The sequence below is a fragment of the Bos grunniens genome, chromosome 11, assembly GCF_055505025.1.
Source record: "Bos grunniens cultivar Pamir isolate PY7600 chromosome 11, Bosgru_T2T1.0, whole genome shotgun sequence".
Taxonomy (NCBI): domain Eukaryota; kingdom Metazoa; phylum Chordata; class Mammalia; order Artiodactyla; family Bovidae; genus Bos; species Bos grunniens.
In genome coordinates this window covers 24,985,390-25,005,101 of record NC_141175.1, presented here as the reverse complement: position 1 = coordinate 25,005,101, position 19,712 = coordinate 24,985,390, and the positions used below count along the sequence as shown (strand labels likewise).

The window sequence follows — 19,712 nt, the reverse complement described above, 5'->3', positions numbered from 1 at the left end:
TGGGCTGGTACTTCCTACTCCATTTGCTGCAGTGATGTGAAGTGTTTCTCTTGGAGAAATGTGTTCATCGTGTGATTTCTTTATGAACAGCAGATAGTAGTCAAAATTGCCATTTTCCCTCCCGCCCCTCCCTCACCGCCGCCCCCCCCCCCAAATGGGGACGTTAATGGAATGATTTTAGTTGTTAGGACTGGAATACACATGTGGCAAAGGATTGATACTTAGGCTTGTTAAGGAGATTTTTACTAAGGGTTTCTGGAACTTGTTACTAAAAATTGTGATGAAAAGAAAAAAAGTAATTATTTGCTTTTGTAAGAGGATTTGCTACTGGATTGCTAGCATGTACAATAATATTTATAAAACATATACATAGGCCAGCTCTGTAGGAGTCCGCTCATGCATTTGAGACTAAGTAGTGAGGGAACATTTCTGGGCAACAGACATGATGGTCATCAAGATCTTCTTCGTCTGGTCTGTAATTTGCAAGAGTTTTGTAACTTGGTCCATTTAGAGCCTTTTGGGGCCAAGAGGCAGCTGTATGAGAAAGCCTTTCAGGGACTTGTTCCCATTGGATCCCCTTCGCCTCATTGGTTAGGTATCGATCCTTGGTGCTCCTATAATAATCAATACATTAATGGTAAGAAGGTAATGCTAACAGTATTGGGCACTGTTGTAGGTGTTTTACAAGTGTTAGCTTAATCCTTGTAGAAGTCCTCTTTCTCTGTTTTAGAAATGAGGACTCTGGCACAGTATGGTGAAATAACTTGCCTAGGGATTTGAAATCAGCTCTTCTAGCTTCAGTGTTCATGCTCTTGTCTACACATTTGTACTACCTCTTGATCATGCCTTTTAGCCATCTATGCCAATATGTTTACATGTGGGTTTCCCCCAGTATATTTATGACCTCTGCTTTGCACTACTCCAAGGGGGTACCATTTGTTTAAAACTCCAGAGCATGGGATCTGAAGTCTGCGGCTCCTTTATACTGTGTGTTCCTTGGAGGCATGGAAACTTTTCTTTTTTTTATCCCTTGCACTTGTATATTTCCTTGGATGTAATAGGTGCTTAGTTTATGTTTTATTGGCCTGGCCTGTCAGCAAGTGGGATGGTGAAGCAGATTCTGGAGAGGATACTATGGGGCAGAGCCCACTCTCTTGTTCACGTTGGCATTCAGTTGCTTTTGTTGCAGATAGACACCCACACTTACTTTGCAGTAACCTGAAAGGAAATGTCTTTGAGCAAAGTGGGGTGGTCAGCAAAGAAAAAGGGCGAGGTAGATCCCTGAAGTCAACGCTGTGACTAGTGGCTGTGCCTGAATTTTTAAGATGTTTATTCTCACTGCTCCATCTGTGTCTTCTCTACCACAGTGAGGAGCACATACAATCCAAGATTGACTCCAGTAGTAATAGTAGTCGGCACTCAGTATTCAGTAAATATTTGTGGATTGAATTAGAATATGAAAGATAATTATAGTGTCTGGGGTTGTTATTTGGTATTAGGAAGCAGTTATTAACAGGAGATAGTTTTAGTGGAAAACAGGCAAAGCTGAAACACTATAGTTGAGGAGACAGCTCTGCTATTTGCAGTGCAGGGTTAGGCTGCTGTCCCTCATCTTCAGTTTTGAAGTGAGTGGCAAAGGCCTCAATCGCATGCTCTACTATGACACCTAACCTGCTTATGTGTGGAGTTCACATGGGTGAAAAACAGTTTGTGAATTGCTACTTGTCATTTGGTGGTTATGGATTATAAGTGGTTAATACATACTTCCTTTTTTCCTAAGTATTGAAGTGATAGTTTCTTATGATTATGGGCTGTTATAAATATGGAAACTGATTAGAAACTTTCATGAAACACAATAAAAAGCATTAGAATAAGGGACTCATAAAAAAGGCACCCTTGCCTCCCCTCTTCCCAATTTGCTCAAGTATCTTAAGTGAATATATTCTGTGAAGTTCTGACAAAACAAATTTGTCTCCCCTCCCTTCCTCCCCTTTACCAGCGAAAAGAGCAAACTGTGATTTGTGATTATATTACTTCAGTCTGTGTGCTGAGTCACTTCAGTTGTGTCCAGCTCTCTGTGACCCTATAGACTGTATCCCATCAGGCTCCTCTGTCCATGGGATTTCCCAGGCCAGAATACTGGAGTGGGTTGCCATTTCCTTCTCCAGGGGATCTTCCCTATCTGGGGATTAAACCCCTGTTCCTTGTATCTCCTGTACTGGCAGGCAGGTTCTTTACCATTAGCGCCGCCTGCTCTGCTTCATGGTAATTTATATGTGATGTCTCATTTAATCATATCTGAACTCTAAAGTTGCGGTTACTTATCCTGTTAGTGAAAGCGAAAAGGAAATCATGTTGAATATTTTATCCAGGTTACAAGAACTGACATCAAGTCAACTTCACTTGCGAGGTCATGTCTTTTTTGTTCTAGTCCACGTGGAGGCTGTATAGTCTTAATTTCTTGAGGAAATTTATTTCCATAATTGTAGCTGGATTTTGTTAATATAATTTAATAAATGACTAAAAATCTTAGTCTTTAAAATTTGTTTTAAAGGTAATGCTTACTTATTTTACAAATGTTAGAAAATAGTTAAGTATTTATGAAAGAACAGCAAATTTTACGGTTCAAAAGTTGTCTACTATTAACATTTTGATATATGTTCTTTGAAATTTGTGTGTGTGTATAAACTATGTGTATATTTAGTAGAATGATACTCTATATTCTATTTGATACCTTTTTCTTTAACTTCTGTAAATTAATACATTGTTAGCATCTTTTCATGTTACAATAATTGTATAATATTTCATAGAGTGTAGTAAAATTTAATAATTAATCTCTTTATACTGGCTGTATTTTTCTTTTTCATAAATTAGACTGCATTAATTGCCTTTATCTGTGTATATCTGTAATTATTTCCCAGGGATAGCTTTATAGAAATTAAATTGCTAGATCAAATACAATGGACCTTAAAGTTTTGGATAATTGTTTATAAATTCTTTTCTAGAAGGTTTAACATTTTTCATTTTTGAAGATATAATAATTAGACTACTTTGGTATGTATTTCAAGAACACAGATATTGAGTAGGTCATTTATATATATAAAATATATATGTATATGGTCACTTGTTAAAGCTGTTCGACTTATGAAAACAAGACTTTTTTCCCTGATTAAAATCTGTGATATGATACTCATCAGTGGTTCTTAACCAGGATCCATCTGTGGAACTTTAAAAAAAAAAATACTTTTGCTTGGGCCCCGTCCCAGATTTACTAAACCAGAGCCTTTGGGGCTAGGGTTCAGGCATCTCTATAGTATTAAAAGGCTGTGCTTAAAATCACTTAATGCTTGTATTGCTGTATTCTTACTGTAGCTATGTACCTAGTGAAATAAGGTTGAAAGAAAACATTGTCACCAATGAAAGGGTCTTATTTGTGGCACAGAACCTATCTGTGTGAGGGAAGGAATGTCATTAAACATTAATGTCTAGAGAAGTTGTCTGGTCTGTGGTGTCTTATAGTAGTACTACACAGTATTGTTATGGCAAAACTGTTGTCTTAATTTTACATATGTCTTTTGCAGGTCTGCAAAAGATGATTTTACATCTATTATTGGAAAATGTCAAGGTAAGAGTTTCCAGAATATTTAAAAAATGAGAAATTCAAATTTACAACAACTAATATTTCTTAAAAATCAGAATAGATGCTATTTATTGGCAAGGATGATTATGAATTTATTAAAATAATTTTAACATGTCTTAACTGATTTCTGTTTTAAGATGTGAATTTTGGAGATATATGAAATTGACATATTGTACAAAATTCTTAGCCAGTTTTAATAATGTTCTTGTAAGTGTCTGTACTCTTTTATTTTGAATTGAATGCAGAAAATCATTTGTAGATATGTCAGGAGTTGGTCAGATATAAACTAATAAATAGTCTTGGATTTGATCATTCTTTGATACACGATTCAGCAGAAGTTTACTGAGTATCATTCATGGATATATATGACATTTTGCTGGGTTTGAGGGGTTTGATTATGAGCAAAAATGCATGATCCTTTACCTCACGAGGCATGTGTGTGTGTGCGCGTTCAATTGTGTCTGACACTTTTGCGACCCCAGGGACTGTAGCCCTCCAGGCTTCTCTGCCCACGGGATTTTCCAGGCAAGAATACTGTAGCGGGTTGCCATTTCCTTCTCCAGGGGATCTTCCTGACCCAGGGATTGAACCCGTGTCTCTTGCAGCTCCCGCACTGGCAGGTGGATTCTTTACTGCTAGTTCCACTTGGGAAGCCCTTCACAAGGCATGTAGACACTCAGATATATTCTTACAGATTTTGATAAATCTGAAGGAAAAATACAGAGCAGGGTGAGAGTTTAACCAAGAGTGTGAGAGGAGATTGTTCAGGAAAAGTGACTTTTGGAGAGGAAGCTTAAGAATGAGTAGAAGGTAGGAGAAGGCAGGGGGAGTGTTTTGGTCTACGAGAGCCATGTGTGAAAGGCTGAGGTATGGAGGAAAACAATTAAGGGCATGTGCTGTTACATAAATGCATCTGTTATGTTCTGTTTACAGCACCTCCACTTATGTTTGTTTGACCTTGTGTTACTTTAACAGTGGAGAGGTTGTCGGAATCGTGATGATGATAATCATGGTCACTGGTGATGACAACCACTTGTGTCCTTATTGTGTGCCAGACACTGTATTTAGTGCTTCACATGCCCTTTTCCCCATGTGCTTGGAAGAACATGGTGTACATATTTTACCTTAAAGCAGCTTTCAGTTCAGTTCAGTCACTCAGTTGTGTCTGACTCTTTGCGACTCCATGGACTGCAGCACGCCAGGCCTCCCTGGGCATCACCAACTCTCGGAGCTTACTCAAACTTATGTCCATTGAGTCGGTGATGCCATCCAACCATCTCATCTTCTGTCGTCCACTTCTCCTTCTGCCTTCAATCTTTCCCAGTATCAGGGTCTTTTCCAGTGAGTCAGCTCTTCACATCAGGTGGCCAGAGTATTGGAGTTTCAGCTTCACCATCAGTCCTTCCAATGAACATTCAGGACTGATTTCCTTTAGGATGGACTGGTTGGATCTCCTTGCATTTCAAGGGACTCTCAAGAGTCTTCTCCAACACCGCAGTTCAAAAGCATCAATTCTTTAGTGCGCTCAGCTTTCTTTAGAGTCCAACTCTCACGTCCATACATGACTACTGGAAAAACCATAGCTTTGACTAGACAGACCTTTGTTGGCAAAGTAATGTCTGCTTTTTAATAATGTTTTTTTAATTTAAAAGCAGCATTAGGTTAAAATAATCAACAGTGAAAGAGCCAGGAGAAGGGAGGCATTGATAGTTTTGAAACCTATGGAATGGTGGGAAGACAGAGGATTCCCCCGGCTGGTCTTCAGCTCCTGGTCAAATGCACCATTGGTGGCCTAGGGCCAGTTTCCTTCTCATTCTCAGATGTTCAGATGTAAAAATCAAATGTTTTAAAAATGTTTGGAGTCCCATGTTAATGGTGGTATTAATTATATTAGTATGTTAGAATTATTATTCTTGTACAATTCCATGTGTGCGTGTGTGTGAGTTGCTTAGTTGTGTTGGACTCTTTGCGACCTGATGGACTGTAGCCCGCCAGGCTCTGTCCGTGGAATCCTGCAGACAAGTAACACCAGAGTGGATTGCCATTCCCTTCTCCAGGGAACCCTCCCAACCCAAGGATCGAACCTGGGTTTCCTGCGTTGCAGGTGGATTGTTTACCATCTGAACCACCTGGGAAGCCCCAGTTCCATGTCTGTGCTTTGTGTTCAGTCATGTCCAACTCTTTGGACCCCATGGACTGTCTACTAGTGGATCCACTAATAAATAGAGTTCTTATGGAGTTAGTTCACACAGTGTACATTGTCACTTAAGAGCAAATGTGAAACTTCCTGCATATTTATATAAATTCACCTCCGCTTCCTGAAATCTGTTCCTTCCATTCTGTTACTTGGAGTACCCCGTTCCCTCAGTATTCTCGTCAGTGGTACTCTCATCTGTACCAAGGCAAAAATCCAGGCATTTTCTCTTCTTTTACCTTCCCTCCCTTCTTTCTTTCCTTGACAAATTTTATTTTGTTGCCACCATACCAGGCACTATTATCCTAGGCACTGTGTATACAACAAGGAATAAGATATAGGTTACCTAGATTTAAGGATTTATAGCCCATTGGGGAGGGGGGGAGAGAGAAATAATTCATTGCGCTTATACTGAGTGATGCAATGGAGAAGACTCACCTTAATTTCACCACGTCCCTGGAATCTTTACATGACGCTTGCTTGCTGCTTGTGCACGTCATCTGTCTCAGCTCTAGTTCAGGCTCATAACGTTTTTTTTTTACTTGGTTTCTTGCAACAGTCTCCTAACAAGGTTTCCTTTTATATGCCCTTCAGTAATCCATACTTTACACTGCTTGTCAAATTGATCATTCTTGAATGAGAATTCTATCAAGGTTCCCTTTAAGTCTGGCTCTGCTGCTTTCTAGATACTAACCGTGGACATGTTATTGATACTTTATGTCTCTGAGCCTCAGTGATCTGTAATACAGGCTTAAACCTGTACAAAGGGTTGTGGGGAAATGATGTGAGCTTATATATATACACATACATATATAAACCTCTTAGAATAATGTCTGACGTACTGAGTACTTAGGAGACATGAAGCTGTTATTGTCACTAGTACTGTAAGACGTGCTTAAGATCTCTCACTTGTGCTCCGTTGACTGTGGAATGCAGCTCTTATTTTCTAGTTCAGGAGATAAGACTAGCTCTAGTCTGCCTGTGTCTCCTGTGAGATGCCCCTGCCATGTGTCCCGTGGTCTGGCGTCAAGTAGCTTGCAGTTTCGAGCCCCATCGTGCTTTTTATACCGTGGTGCCGATTGTTCCGTTGGTCTAGGTGCATCCACCGTCCTATTTAATTAATTAGCTCTCATGTTTTAGTTCAAACATCAGCTTTTTTGGGCAACCTTTTTTTCCTTGGCTTCTTCCTCATGTTTTGTGCATTTTTCCTTAATGTTTCTGTAGGACTTTTTGTACCTGAATCATTGCACTTAGCCTAATTTCCTTTCCTTTTTCAATTGTTGTTTTGCTTGTGTGATTCCTAATTAGATTGAAATCAGGGCTTCTCTGTTACTGAAAAATTTTTTTTTCATTCTTAGTGCCTAGCATGGTGTCTAACACATAGTAGGCACACAGGTTTTGGCCATATCAAATGGATAATGGTGTTTGGTAACTACTAAAATGATTTTGTAAATGAATCTATGAACATAGTGTATTTCCTTGTTTCTTGTGAGTTAATTTTGTAAGTTCATGTGTGTGTATGTGTGTGTATGTACATACACACATATGTATGTATTTCGTGTATATCATACACATATATAAGTTTGTGGGTAATTGTCATGATACTCGTGTTTTTTATTTCTGTTGTACACAGTGTGTATACATACCACAATTAGATCTATAAGGCTAGATAAGAAGCCATGTTTGCTTAGTATCTTTTTGAGAATAATAGAAGGTGAATAGTTTTTGTGACTTTCTAAAACTTTGGGGTTCCAGGTTTTTCACAATTTGCTTTCTATAGGTTTTTCACCAGCACTTACTGAAGTGGACCACGTTTGGAGTAAATAGAGTATAAGGATCAAGAAGTTCCCAGAATAGTTGGGGATATTCAGTTACCTTTTCCCCAGTGATTCCCTCTTGTTGGGTTGGGGCTTGGGGACCATGTGGTGGGCTTCTGAGAAGTGTGCTCAGAATCTAGGAGTGATCCAGACACTCAGGGCCCCTTTGAGCTTTGACATTAGACCCTGCTCTGAGTCCGTAAGTAAACCAAGAAATCTGTGAATTAACATGAACATGGGAAGATTAACCCTTCTGTATTTCAGACAATTTGTAACATTTGTTAGAGCTTTTACTGTGTACGGGCGGTTCCTGGTGGCTTAGCTGGTAAAGAATCTGCCTGCAATGAGGGAGACCTGGGTTCAATCCCTGGGCTGGGAAGATCCCCTGAAGAAGGGAAAGGATATCCACTCCAGTATTCTGGCCTGGAGAATTCCATATAGTCCATGGGATCGCAAAGAGTCGGACATGACTAAGCGACTTTCACTTTTCACTTTACTGCGTACAGTTAATGTGGCAGCATGAATGAGATAATAATGCTTTGAGAACTAATGTTTTATTTTGTTGGCTTCTGAATGTGTGAATTTATGACTTTAATGCTGCATTAATGGCTTCTTTCCATTTCATATAATGTGAGGTAATGATCGTTTGCTTATCATCTAACTCATCTTTATGGGCATAACTCATCTGCCAAATGATGTTTCCTGTGTATGCCTGGAGAGAAGGAGCCAGATTGTTGTTACCGCATTTCTGAAACTCATTGTAGAGTCTGCAGACTGAAATAGGAGCTATTTGGTTCCACTTCAATATTTTTCAGTTATTGTTTGATAAAATATATGCAGTTTGAGGATGTTTTAAATGTGGATTGCAACTTGTTTTGGCTGTGTTTGCCAGGCCATAAATAGTAATTTCGTCTTCTCTGTCTTGAATAAAGACTTAAAAATAGCACATGGAATTAGACATTTTTAGAGCTTTCCTATGTTAATCAGGAGATTTTTCTCATGTTTCTGAGTTTGAGATACCATAACCCAGAGCTTCCTAATGCTGAGTAGCAGCTTGCCTAGATGTATGTGGGCTGAGGCCCCCAATTGTCCATCAGTTGTCCACCAGGCCATCAATTGTCCAGTGGCCTGGTGGCCCTCTGACAGCACAAACCCAGGCTGGTTGCCTCCAGTTTTCAGCAGCCTCATCTACTTACCCACAGGTGCCATGCTGTTGTTTAGCTGCTAAGTTGTGTCTGACTCTCTGTGACCCCCATGAACTGTAGCCCTCCAGCTTCTCTGTCCGTGGGATTTCCCAGGCAAGAATACTGAAGTGGGTTTGCCATTCCTTCCTCCAGGGGATCTTCCCAACCCAGGGAGCGAATCTGTGCCTCCTGCGTTGCAGGCGGATTCTTTTTACCACTGAGCCACCAGTGCTGTACAGACACGGTAGTGTGTGTGTCTTGATAGGAAAAATGTTGGGAAGCATAGACTGTTTGAAGCGCCCTGGTTTTGAAATGAAACATTTCTCTCTTGAACTGTGTGATTCAGGAGCCTCAGCTTATATAGCTTTTTAAATTTCTTTTCATGAATGTTAATAAATTTTTTCTTGTTGACAAAACAATACACATTCTCAGTAAAAGTTTCAGAAACTAAGAATGAGCAAAAAGTAAAAAATAAAGATAAGCACATCATCCAGAGATGAGTAAGACTAACATTTCATGATCTGTTCTTTCAGATGTTTTTTTCTCTAAGTATTTTTACTGTAGATATGTTCTATGGAAGTAAATGTTTTATAATCTACTTTCTTCATTTAAAGATTGTTTAAGTCGTCTAAGTTGAAGTTCAAGAAGAATTTCCTGAAGTATCTTTTTAAATTATTATTTTTTTTAAACTGGATAACTTCCTGTGTTAGGACATAGGTCTCCCAGCTACCCACATTATGCAGAAGTGCCCATGTATTGGGTCTCTGAGCAGTAAGTACCTCAGTGTTGTACTTGATTTCACCAGCAGGGTAGAACATTCAGTAGGCCTCTGTGCAGATAATTGTGTGTAACAGATAGCATATTATTGTTACCTGTCTTTGCCAATGGAATTATTGGTTTATAGATTTTTATTTTGGTAATGTTTTTCTGGTTTTGCACTGGAGTAGTGCTGGTCTCAAAATATGAGTTGTCAAGTGTTCCCTTTTTTCTGTAAGACTTTGTGTTCAGTTCAGTTCAGTCACTCAGTCGTGTCCAACTCTGCATCCCCATGGATGGCAGCACACCGGGTTCCCTGTCCATCACCAGCTCCCTGAGTTTACCCAAACTCATGTCCATTGAGTCGGTGATGCCATCCAACCATCTCATCCTCTGTCGTCCCCTTCTCCTCCTGCCTTCAATCTTTCCCAGCATCAGGGTCTTTTCCAATGAGTCAGCTCTTCGCATCAGGTAGCCAAAGTATTGGAGCTTCAGCTTCAGCATCAGTCCTTCCAATGAACACCCAGGACTGATCCATCTCCTTTAGGATGGACTGGTTGGATCTCCTCACAGTCCAAGGGACTCTCAAGAGTCTACTCCAACACCACAGTTCAAAAGCATTAATTCTTAGGTGCTCAGCTTTCCTTATAGTCCAACTCTCAAATCCATATGTGACTACTGGAAAAAACCATAGCCTTGACGGACCTTTGTTGACAAAATAATGTCTCTGCTTTTTAACATGCTGTTTAGGTTGGTCATAACTTTTCTTCTAAGGAGTAAGCGTCTTTTAATTTCATGGCAGCAATTACCATCTGCAGTGATTTTGGAGCCCCCCAAAATAAAGTCTGACACTGTTTCCACTCTTTCCCCATCTATTTGCCATGAAGTGATGGGACCGGATGCCGTGATCTTCGTTTTCTGAATGTTGAGCTTTAAGCCAACTTTTTCACTCTCCTCTTTCACTTTCATCAAAAGGCTCTTCAGTTCTTCTTCACTTTCTGCAGTATGGGTGTTGTCATCTGCATATATAAGGTTATTGATATTTCTCCCGGCAGTTCCAGCTTGTGTTTCGTTCAGCCCAGCGTTTCTCATGATGTACTCTGCATATAAGTAAAATAAGCAGGGTGACAATAATAGAGCCTTGACGTACTCCTTTTCCTATTTGGAACCAGTCTTTTGTTCCATGTCCAGTTCTAACTGTTGCTTCTTAACCTGCCTAAAGATTTCTTAGGAGGCAGGTAAGGTGGTCTGGTATTCCTATCTTTTTAACAATTTTCCACAGCTTGTTGTGATCCACACAAAGGATTTGGCATAGTCAATAAAGCAGAAATAGATGTTTTTCTGGAACTGTCTTGCTTTTTCGATGATCCAGTGGATGTTGACAGTTTGATCTCTGGTTCTGCATTTTCCAAAACCAGCTTGAACATCTGGAAGTTCACAGTTCATGTATTGCTGAAGCTTGGCTTGGAGAATTTTGAGCATTACTTTACTAGCGTGTAGAATTGGAATTAATTTCTTAATGTTTGGTAGAATTCACTAGTGAAACTAGAGTTTTGTGGGTAGGTTTTTATTGATAATTCTTAATTAGAATTTAAAAATAGATATAAGGCTTTTAAAAATTTAAATTTCCTCTGTTTTTTATTCCCATCTTTTATGGAATTTCCCTCTATATTTTACCATATATTGGCATAAAGTTTTAATGTTTCTTTATTACCTTTTATTTTATGTCAGATCTGTAGTGATGTTCCTCTTTTATTCTTGATACTGGTAATTTGTGTTTTCTTTTTTCTTGGTCAGTGAAGCCAGATTTTTATCAGTTTACTAATATTCAATAAAAATAGGTTTATGGTTTAGTTTTCTATTCTCCTGATTTTTGCTCTATTTCCTTTCTTCTGACTGTGAGATTTAATTTGCTCATATTTGTCTAGATGGAAGATGGAAGTTTAGATCATTGACTTCAAATCTTTTTTCTTCTGTAAGCGTTTAAGCTTATTCTAATATAAACATTTTTATTATCTAATTCTCTTGGGATTGAAGAACATATTTGATATGATTTTAACCTTTTAAATTTATTAAGGTTTGATTTATGCATAGCATATTGTCTGTCTTCAAAATAATTCTGTCTTCAGGATTTGATTATTGCATATGGGGTGCAGATATTGAATATAGTGGTGTATAAGTGTTAAGTACATTGAATTGGGTGTCAGAGCTGTTCACACTTTTATATATACTAATTTTCTGTCTAGTTGTTCTATCAGTTCCTGAGAGAAGGTTGACATTTCCAAATATGATTGCATATTTGTTTGTCTTACCTTTAGTTCTATCCATCTTTATGTATTGATATTTAGGGGTTCTAGTTTTTAGGTATCTGCAGGTATTTGTTGTCTTGAGGAAATGGCTCCTTTATTGTGATGGAATGTCCCTTTCTATTTGCAGGAATACTCTTTGTCTAATATTATTCTATTTTGTCTAATATTATTACAGTTGAGTTCTGTTTTGTCTGATATTATAGTTGCTCTTGCTTTTTTATGATCAGCATTTGTATGACATATCTTTATCTCCTCTTTTCCTCATTTATGATTAGCATTTGCATGACATAGCTCTATTACCTCTTTTGCATTTATCTGTGTATTTATTAAATGTACATCTCTTGGTCTTGTAGAAATCATATAACTTGAGTCATGCTTATTTTTTCAGTCTGACAATTTCTGTCATTTAATTGTGATGTTTAGGACATTTACATTTAATGTAGTTACTGAGCTGGTTGGGGTTTACTGTCTTATTTTTCTTTTTTTAATTAATTTTTAATATATAAATTTATTTATTTTAATTGGAGGCTAATTACTTTACAATATTGTATTGGTTTTGCCACACATCAAGATGAATCCGCCACGGGTGTACACATGTTCCCCATCCTGAACCCCTCTCCCACCTCCCTCCCCATACCATCCCTCTGGGTCATCCCAGTGCATCAGCGCCAAGCATCCTGTATCATGCATCGAACCTGGTCTGGCGATTTGTTTCATATATAATATTATACATGTTTCAATGCCATTCTCCCAAATCATCCCACCCTTGTCCTCTCCCACAGAGTCCAAAAGACTGTTCTGTACATCTGTGTCTCTTTTGCTGTCTCGCATACAGGGTTATCGTTACCATCTTTCTAAATTCCATATACATGCGTTAGTATACTGTATTAGTGTTTTTTTTTCTGGCTTACTTCACTCTGTATAATGGGCTCCAGTTTCATCCACCTCATTAGAACTGATTCAAATGTATTCTTTTCAATGGCTGAGTAATACTCCATTGTGTATATGTATCACAGCTTTCTTATCCATTCGTCTGCTGATGGACATCTAGGTTGCTTCCATGTCCTGGCTATTATAAACCATGCTGCGATGAACATTGGGGTACACATGTCTCTTTCACTTCTGGTTTCCTTGGTGTGTATGCCCAACAGTGGGATTGCTGGGTCATATGGCAGTTCTGTTTACAGTTTTTTAAGGAATCTCCACACTGTTCTCCATAGTGGCTGTACTAGTTTGCATTCCCACCAACAGTGTAAGAGGGTTCCCTTTTCTCAGCACCCTCTCCAGCATTTATTATTTGTAGACTTTTGGATCGCAGCCATTCTGGCTGGCATGAGATGGTACCTCATTGTGGTTTTGATTTGCATTTCTCTGATAATGAGTCATGGTGAGCATCTTTTCATGTGTTAGCCATCTGTATGTCTTCTTTGGAGAAATGTCTGTTTAGTTCTTTGGCCCATTTTTTTGACTGGGTCATTTATTTTTCTGGAATTGAGCTGCAGGAGTTGCTTGTATATTTTTGAGATTAATTCTTTGTTAGTTTCTTCATTTGCTATTATTTTCTCCCATTCTGAAGGCTGTCTTTTCACCTTGCTTATAGTTTCCTTTGTTGTGCAGAAGCTTTTAAATTTAATTAGGTCCCATTTGTTTAATTTTGCTTTTATTTCCAATATTCTGGGAGGTGGGTCATAGAGGATCCTGCTGTGATTTATGTCGGAGAGTGTTTTGCCTATGTTCTACTCCAGGAGTTGTATAGTTTCTGGTCTTATGTTTAGATCTTTAATCCATTTTGAGTTTATTTTTGTGTGTGGTGTTAGAAAGTGTTCTAGTTTCATTCTTTTACAAGTGGTTGACCAGTTTTCCCAGCACCACTTGTTAAAGAGATTGTCTTTTCTGCATTGTATATTCTTGCCTCCTTTGTCAAAGATAAGGTGGCCATAGGTGCATGCATTTATCTATGGGCTTTGTATTTTGTTCCATTGATCTATATTTCTGTCTTTGTGCCAGTACCACACTGTCTTGATGACTGTGGCTTTGTAGTAGAGCCTGAAGTCAGGCAGGTTGATTCCTCCAGTTCCATTCTTCTTTCTCAAGATTGCTTTGACTATTCAAGGTTTTTTGTATTTCCATACAAATTGTGAAATTTGTTCTAGCTCTGTGAAAAATACCATTGGTAGCTTGATAGGGATTGCATTGAACCTATAGATTGCTTTGGGTAGTATACTCATTTTCACTATGTTGATTCTTCCAATTCATGAACACGGTATATTTCTCCATCTATTAGTGTCCTCTTTGATTTCTTTCACCAGTGTTTTATAGTTTTCTGTATATAGGTCTTTAGTTTCTTTAGGTAGATATATTCCTAAGTATTTTATTCTTTTAATTGCAATGGCGAATGGAATTGTTTCCTTAATTTCTCTTTCTATTTTCTCATTATTAGTGTATAGGAATGCAAGGGATTTCTGTGTGTTGATTTTATATCCTGCCACGTTACTGTATTCATTGATTAGTTCTAATAATTTTCTAGTGGAGTCTTTAGGGTTTTCTATGTAGATGATCATGTCATCTGCAAACAGAGTTTTACTTCTTGTTTTCCAATTTGGATTCCTTTTATTTCTTTTTCTGCTCTGATTGCTGTGGCCAAAACTTCCACTTTCACTTCCAAAAGTGAATAGTAGTGGTGAGAGTGGGCACCCTTGTCTTGTTCCTGACTTTAGAGGAAATGCTTTCAATTTTTCACCATTGAGGATAATGTTTGCTGTGGGTTTGTCATATATAGCTTTTATTATGTTGAGGTATGTTCCTTCTATTCCTGCTTTCTGGAGAGTTTTTATCATAAATGGATGTTGAATTTTGTCAAAGGCTTTCTCTGAATCTATTGAGATAATCATATGGCTTTTTTCAATTTGTTAATGTGGTGTATTACATTGATTAATTTGTGGATATTGAAGAATCCTTGCATCCCTGGGATAAACCCCACTTGGTCATGATATATGATCTTTTTAATGTGTTGTTGGATTCTGATTGCTAGTATTTTGTTAAGGATTTTTGCATCTATGTTCATCAGTGATATTGGCCTGTAGTTTTCTTTTTTTGTGGCATCTTTGTCAGGTTTTGTTATTAAGGTAATGGTGGCCTCATAGAATGAGTTTGGAAGTTTACCTTCCTCTGCAATTTTCTGGAAGAGTTTGAGTAGGAAAGATGTTAGCTCTCCTCTAAATTTTTGGTAGAATTCAACTGTGAAGCCGTCTGGACCTGGGCTTTTGTTTGCTGGAAGATTTCTGATTACAGTTTGAATTTCCATGCTTGTGATGGGTCTGTTAAGATTTTCTATTTCTTCCTGGTTCAGTTTTGGAAAGTTGTACTTTTCTAAGAATTTGTCCATTTCTTCCACGTTGTCCATTTTATTGGCATATACTTGCTGATAGTAGTCTCTTATGATCCTTTGTATTTCTGTGTTGTCTGTTGTGATCTCTCCATTTTCATTTCGAATTTTATTGATTTGATTTTTCTCCCTTTGTTTCTTGATGAGTCTGGCTAATGGTTTGTCAATTTTATTTATCCTCTCAAAGAACCAGCTTTTGTCTTTGTTGATTTTTGCTATGGTCTCTTTTGTTTCTTTTGCATTTATTTCTGCTCTAATTTTTAAGATTTCTTTCCTTCTACTAACCCTGGGGTTCTTCATTTCTTCCTTTTCTAGTTGCTTTAGGTGTAGCGTTAGGTTATTTATTTGACTTTTTTCTTGTTTCTTGAGGTATGCCTCTATTGCTATGAACCTTCCCCTTAGCACTGCTTTTACCGTGTCCCACAGGTTTTGGGTTGTGTTTTCATTTTCATTCATTTCTATGCATGTTTTGATTTCTTTTTTGATTTCTTCTGTGATTTGTTGGTTATTCAGCAGCATGTTGTTCAGCCTCCATATGTTGGAATTTTTAATAGTTTTTCTCCTGTAATTGAGATCTAATCTTACTGCATTGTGGTCAGAAAAGATGCTTGGAATGATTTCAATTTTTTTGAATTTACCAAGGCTAGATTTGTGGCCCAGGACGTGATCTATCCTGGAGAAGGTTCCATGTGCACTTGAGAAAAAGGTGAAATTCATTGTTTGGGATGAAATGTCCTATAGATATCAATTAGGTCTAACTGGTCTGTTGTATCATTTAATGTTTATGTTTCCTTGTTAATTTTCTGTTTAGTTGATCTATCCATAGGTGTGAGTCGGGTATTAAAGTCTCCCACTATTATTGTGTTATTGTTAATTTCCCCTTTCATACTTGTTAGCATTTGTCTTACATATTGTGGTGTTCCTATGTTGGGTGCATGTATATTTATAATTGTTATATCTTCTTCTTGGATTGATCCTTTGATCATTATGTAGTGTTTTTCTTTGTCTCTTTTCACAGCCTTTGTTTTAAAGTCTATTTTATCTGATATGAGTATTGCTACTCCTGCTTTCTTTCGGTCTCTATTTGCATGGAATATCTTTTTCCAGCCCTTCACTTTCAGTCTGTATGTGTCCCTTGTTTTGAGGTGGGTCTCTTGTAGACAACATATATAGGGGTCTTGTTTTTGTATTCATTCAGCCAATCTTTGTCTTTTGGTTGGGGCATTCAACCCATTTACGTTTAAGGTAATTATTGATAAGTATGATCCCTTTGCCATTTACTTTATTGTTTTGGGTTCAAGTTTATACACCCTTTTTGTGTTTCCTGTCTAGAGAAGATCCTTTAGCATTTGTTGGAGAGCTGGTTTGGTGGTGCTGAATTCTCTCAGCTTTTGCTTGTCTATAAAGCTTTTGATTTCTCCTTCATATTTGAATGAGATCCTTGCTGGGTACTGTAATCTGGGCTATAGGTTATTTTCTTTCATCACTTTAAGTATATCCTGCCTTTCCCTCCTGGCCTGAAGAGTTTCTGTTGAAAGATCAGCTGTTATCCTTATGGGAATCCCCTTGTGTGTTATTTGTTGTTTTTCCCTTGCTGCTTTTAATATTTGTTCTTTGTGTTTGATCTTTGTTAATTTGATTAATATGTGTCTTGGGGTGTTTCACCTTGGGTTTATCCTGTTTGGGACTCTCTGGGTTTCTTGGACTTGGGTGATTATTTCCTTCCCCGTTTCAGGGAAGTTTTCAACTATTATCTCCTCAAGTATTTTCTTATGGTCTTTCTTTTTGTCTTCTTCTTCTGGGACTCCTATGATTTGAATGTTGGGGCATTTAACATTGTCCCAGAGGTCTCTGAGATTGTCCTCATTTCTTTTAACTTGTTTTTCTTTTTTCCTCACTGATTCATTTATTTCTACCATTGTGTCTTCTAATTCACTAATCCTATCTTCTGTCTCCATTATTCTACTATTTGTTCCCTCCAGAGTGTTTTTGATCTCATTTATTGCATTATTCATTATATATTGTGTCTTATTTTTCTATTTGTCCTATCTCTTCTCTGTTCCTTTTAGCATTTGTTCTGGGATTTACAATGTACATTTAAAAATTAATTATACAGTGTGTATCTGTTCCCTCCTACTCCTTTGTACTGTTTTCTAACTTTTTAAATAAATGTTAAACCTACAGTATATTATTAATTTTTTGTCATGTAACTAAGGAATTAAACAAGGATGGATCTCTCATTTTTTCTTCTATTTTCCACCTCTATTATTTTTAACTTTTTCTTTTTGTGAAAGTTTCCATTTGGTAGTGTTTCTCTTCAACTTGAAGACCTTATTTAATATTTCTTGTAATGCAGGTCTGTTGATCTGAAACCATTTTTGATTTTTGCCTTCATTTTTGTAAAATATCTTCTCTGGATATAGAATTCCAGGTTGATTGTTTTTTTTCTTTCAGCTCTTTAAAGAGGTCATTGCATTGTTTTGATGAGACGTTAACAGCCGTTTCTATTACTGTTTTCCTGTAGGTAATGTCTCTCTTTTCCAGCTGCTTCTGAGATTTTCTCTTTATCACTGATTTTAGAAATTTGACTATCATTGTTCCAGGAAGGGGGACCTCTTCTAGGGCCCAAAACTGGGCTCTTGTCGAACACTCGGAAATGAATCGTCCGAGGAGACACATGTGCTGACAAAGCGAGAGATTTTATTGGGAAAGGGCGCCCAGGTGGAGAGCAGGAGGGTAAGGGAACCCAGGAGAACAGCTCTGTCACATGGCTTGCAGTCTCGGGTGTTTTGGTGATGGAATTAGTTTCCGGGTTGTTTTTAGCCAGTCATTCTGACTCAGACTCCTTCCTGGTGGTGCACGCCTTGTTCAGCCAAGATGGATGCCAGAGAGAAGGATTCTGGGACGTGGTTGGACATGTGGTGTCTCATTTTGACCTTTACCAAACTCTTTGGTTGGTGGAGGCTTATTAGTTCCATGTTCCTTACCAGGACCTCCTGTGGTAAAACAACTCCATGCAAATAGTTACTATGGTGTCTGGCCAGGGTGGGTGGTTTCAGTCAGTGTGCTTCCTCTAACAATATGACTTGACTTCATTTTTCTACTTTATCTTCCTGTAGGTCCATTAAGCCTCTAAGATCAGTGGATTTGTAGATTTCATCACATTTACAATTTTATGGATGTTATTTAAAATTCAAATAAAGTTTTCTAACTCAGTCTCTTTCCCCTCTGCTGGCACTTATAGATTGGTTGTGATTATTCCACTGGTTACTGATATTCTATTAATTTTTTCAGTTTTCCCCTCTCTTTTTTAATTTGTGTAGTTTATTTTGTGAAGTTTTCAAGGTATCAGTTTAAACTTTTTTTTTTCCTCTACAGTGCTTAATGTACTTTTAAGTCCATCCAATGAATTTTTCATTTCAGGTATTACCTTTTTCATTTCAGTAATTGGGCATTTTATAGTTTCCATCAGATTCTTTTTGATTCCCTATTTATTCGCTTTGTTTATACTTTTTTTTGTATCCCAAAATATGTTTTAATAGCTATTTTGAAGTCCTTGTCTGCTTATTCCTCGATAAGTATCATTTCTGGGTATATTTCTATTGACAGGTTTCTTTTTTTTTTCATGATATGGGTTATGCTTTCCTGCTTCACATACTTTGCAACTTTAGATTATATGCTCAACATTATGGGTGCTGTGTTATAGAGTGTCTGGTATTTGTTATCTTTTCTTAAGGGTATTGCATTTTGTTTTGGGAAGTTAATTTCTTTGTGGATTGGCTTAATTTTTTAAGACTTATCAGTGTTGTAGGATATGCTTTACAATAGCTTTTATTTTAGGGTTAGATCAGTTCTACTTTAAGATGAGGCCTGTCCAGGATCTCTTAGAAATGCTCAAAGTGTTCAGTGAAGTCTCTCCACTGTGGCTGCTGCTGCTGCTGCTGCTAAGTCGCTTCAGTTGTGTCCGACTCTGCGAGACCCCATAGACGGCAGTGCACCAGGCTCTGCCGTTCCTGGGGTTCTCCAGGCAAGAACACTGGAGTGGGTTGCCATTTCCTTCTCCATCCACTGTGGCTAGCTGGAACTTATTACCATTTCAGATCCTCCCTAAGATCTGCTAGTTGTTCTCCCTCTGATAACTCATCCTCTCCAAGTGTGTACAAAGTTGTGTTTGGCCAGAAACCCAGGGATTCCTCTCTGCATACTTTCAGCGTTCCTTTTCTGCCTTACCCACTTTCGTCTGGAAGGTTGCCTTGCAGATTCTAGTCAGCTTGGTAGCTCCAAACTCTAACCTTCATCGCAGTTCAGTTAGACTTCCATGTCTTGTCTGAGGTCTCTCTTCATACACCTAGTGGAGAAAGTGCTTCCTGGCAGAGAGCGAGGGCGAGCCTGGGGCTCACCTCATCCGTTTCCCTTTCTCCCTGTCA

General features: G+C 38.0%; 1 protein-coding gene across 5 annotated transcripts in view; it reads left to right on the top strand.

Moving 5' to 3' along the window:
* The window catches only part of NBAS (NBAS subunit of NRZ tethering complex), a 329,576-nt gene that overhangs the window by 8,344 nt on the left and 301,520 nt on the right, over positions 1 to 19,712 (top strand). For all 5 annotated transcript variants that reach the window (XR_015135793.1, XM_086323557.1, XM_086323555.1 and 2 more), the window contains exon 6: positions 3,582 to 3,625. Coding sequence is in view for 4 of the 5 variants with exons in the window: in XM_086323557.1 (XP_086179683.1) it covers positions 3,582 to 3,625 (44 nt within the window). In the remaining variant the exon portion in view is untranslated. The remainder of the gene's footprint in view (positions 1 to 3,581; positions 3,626 to 19,712) is intronic.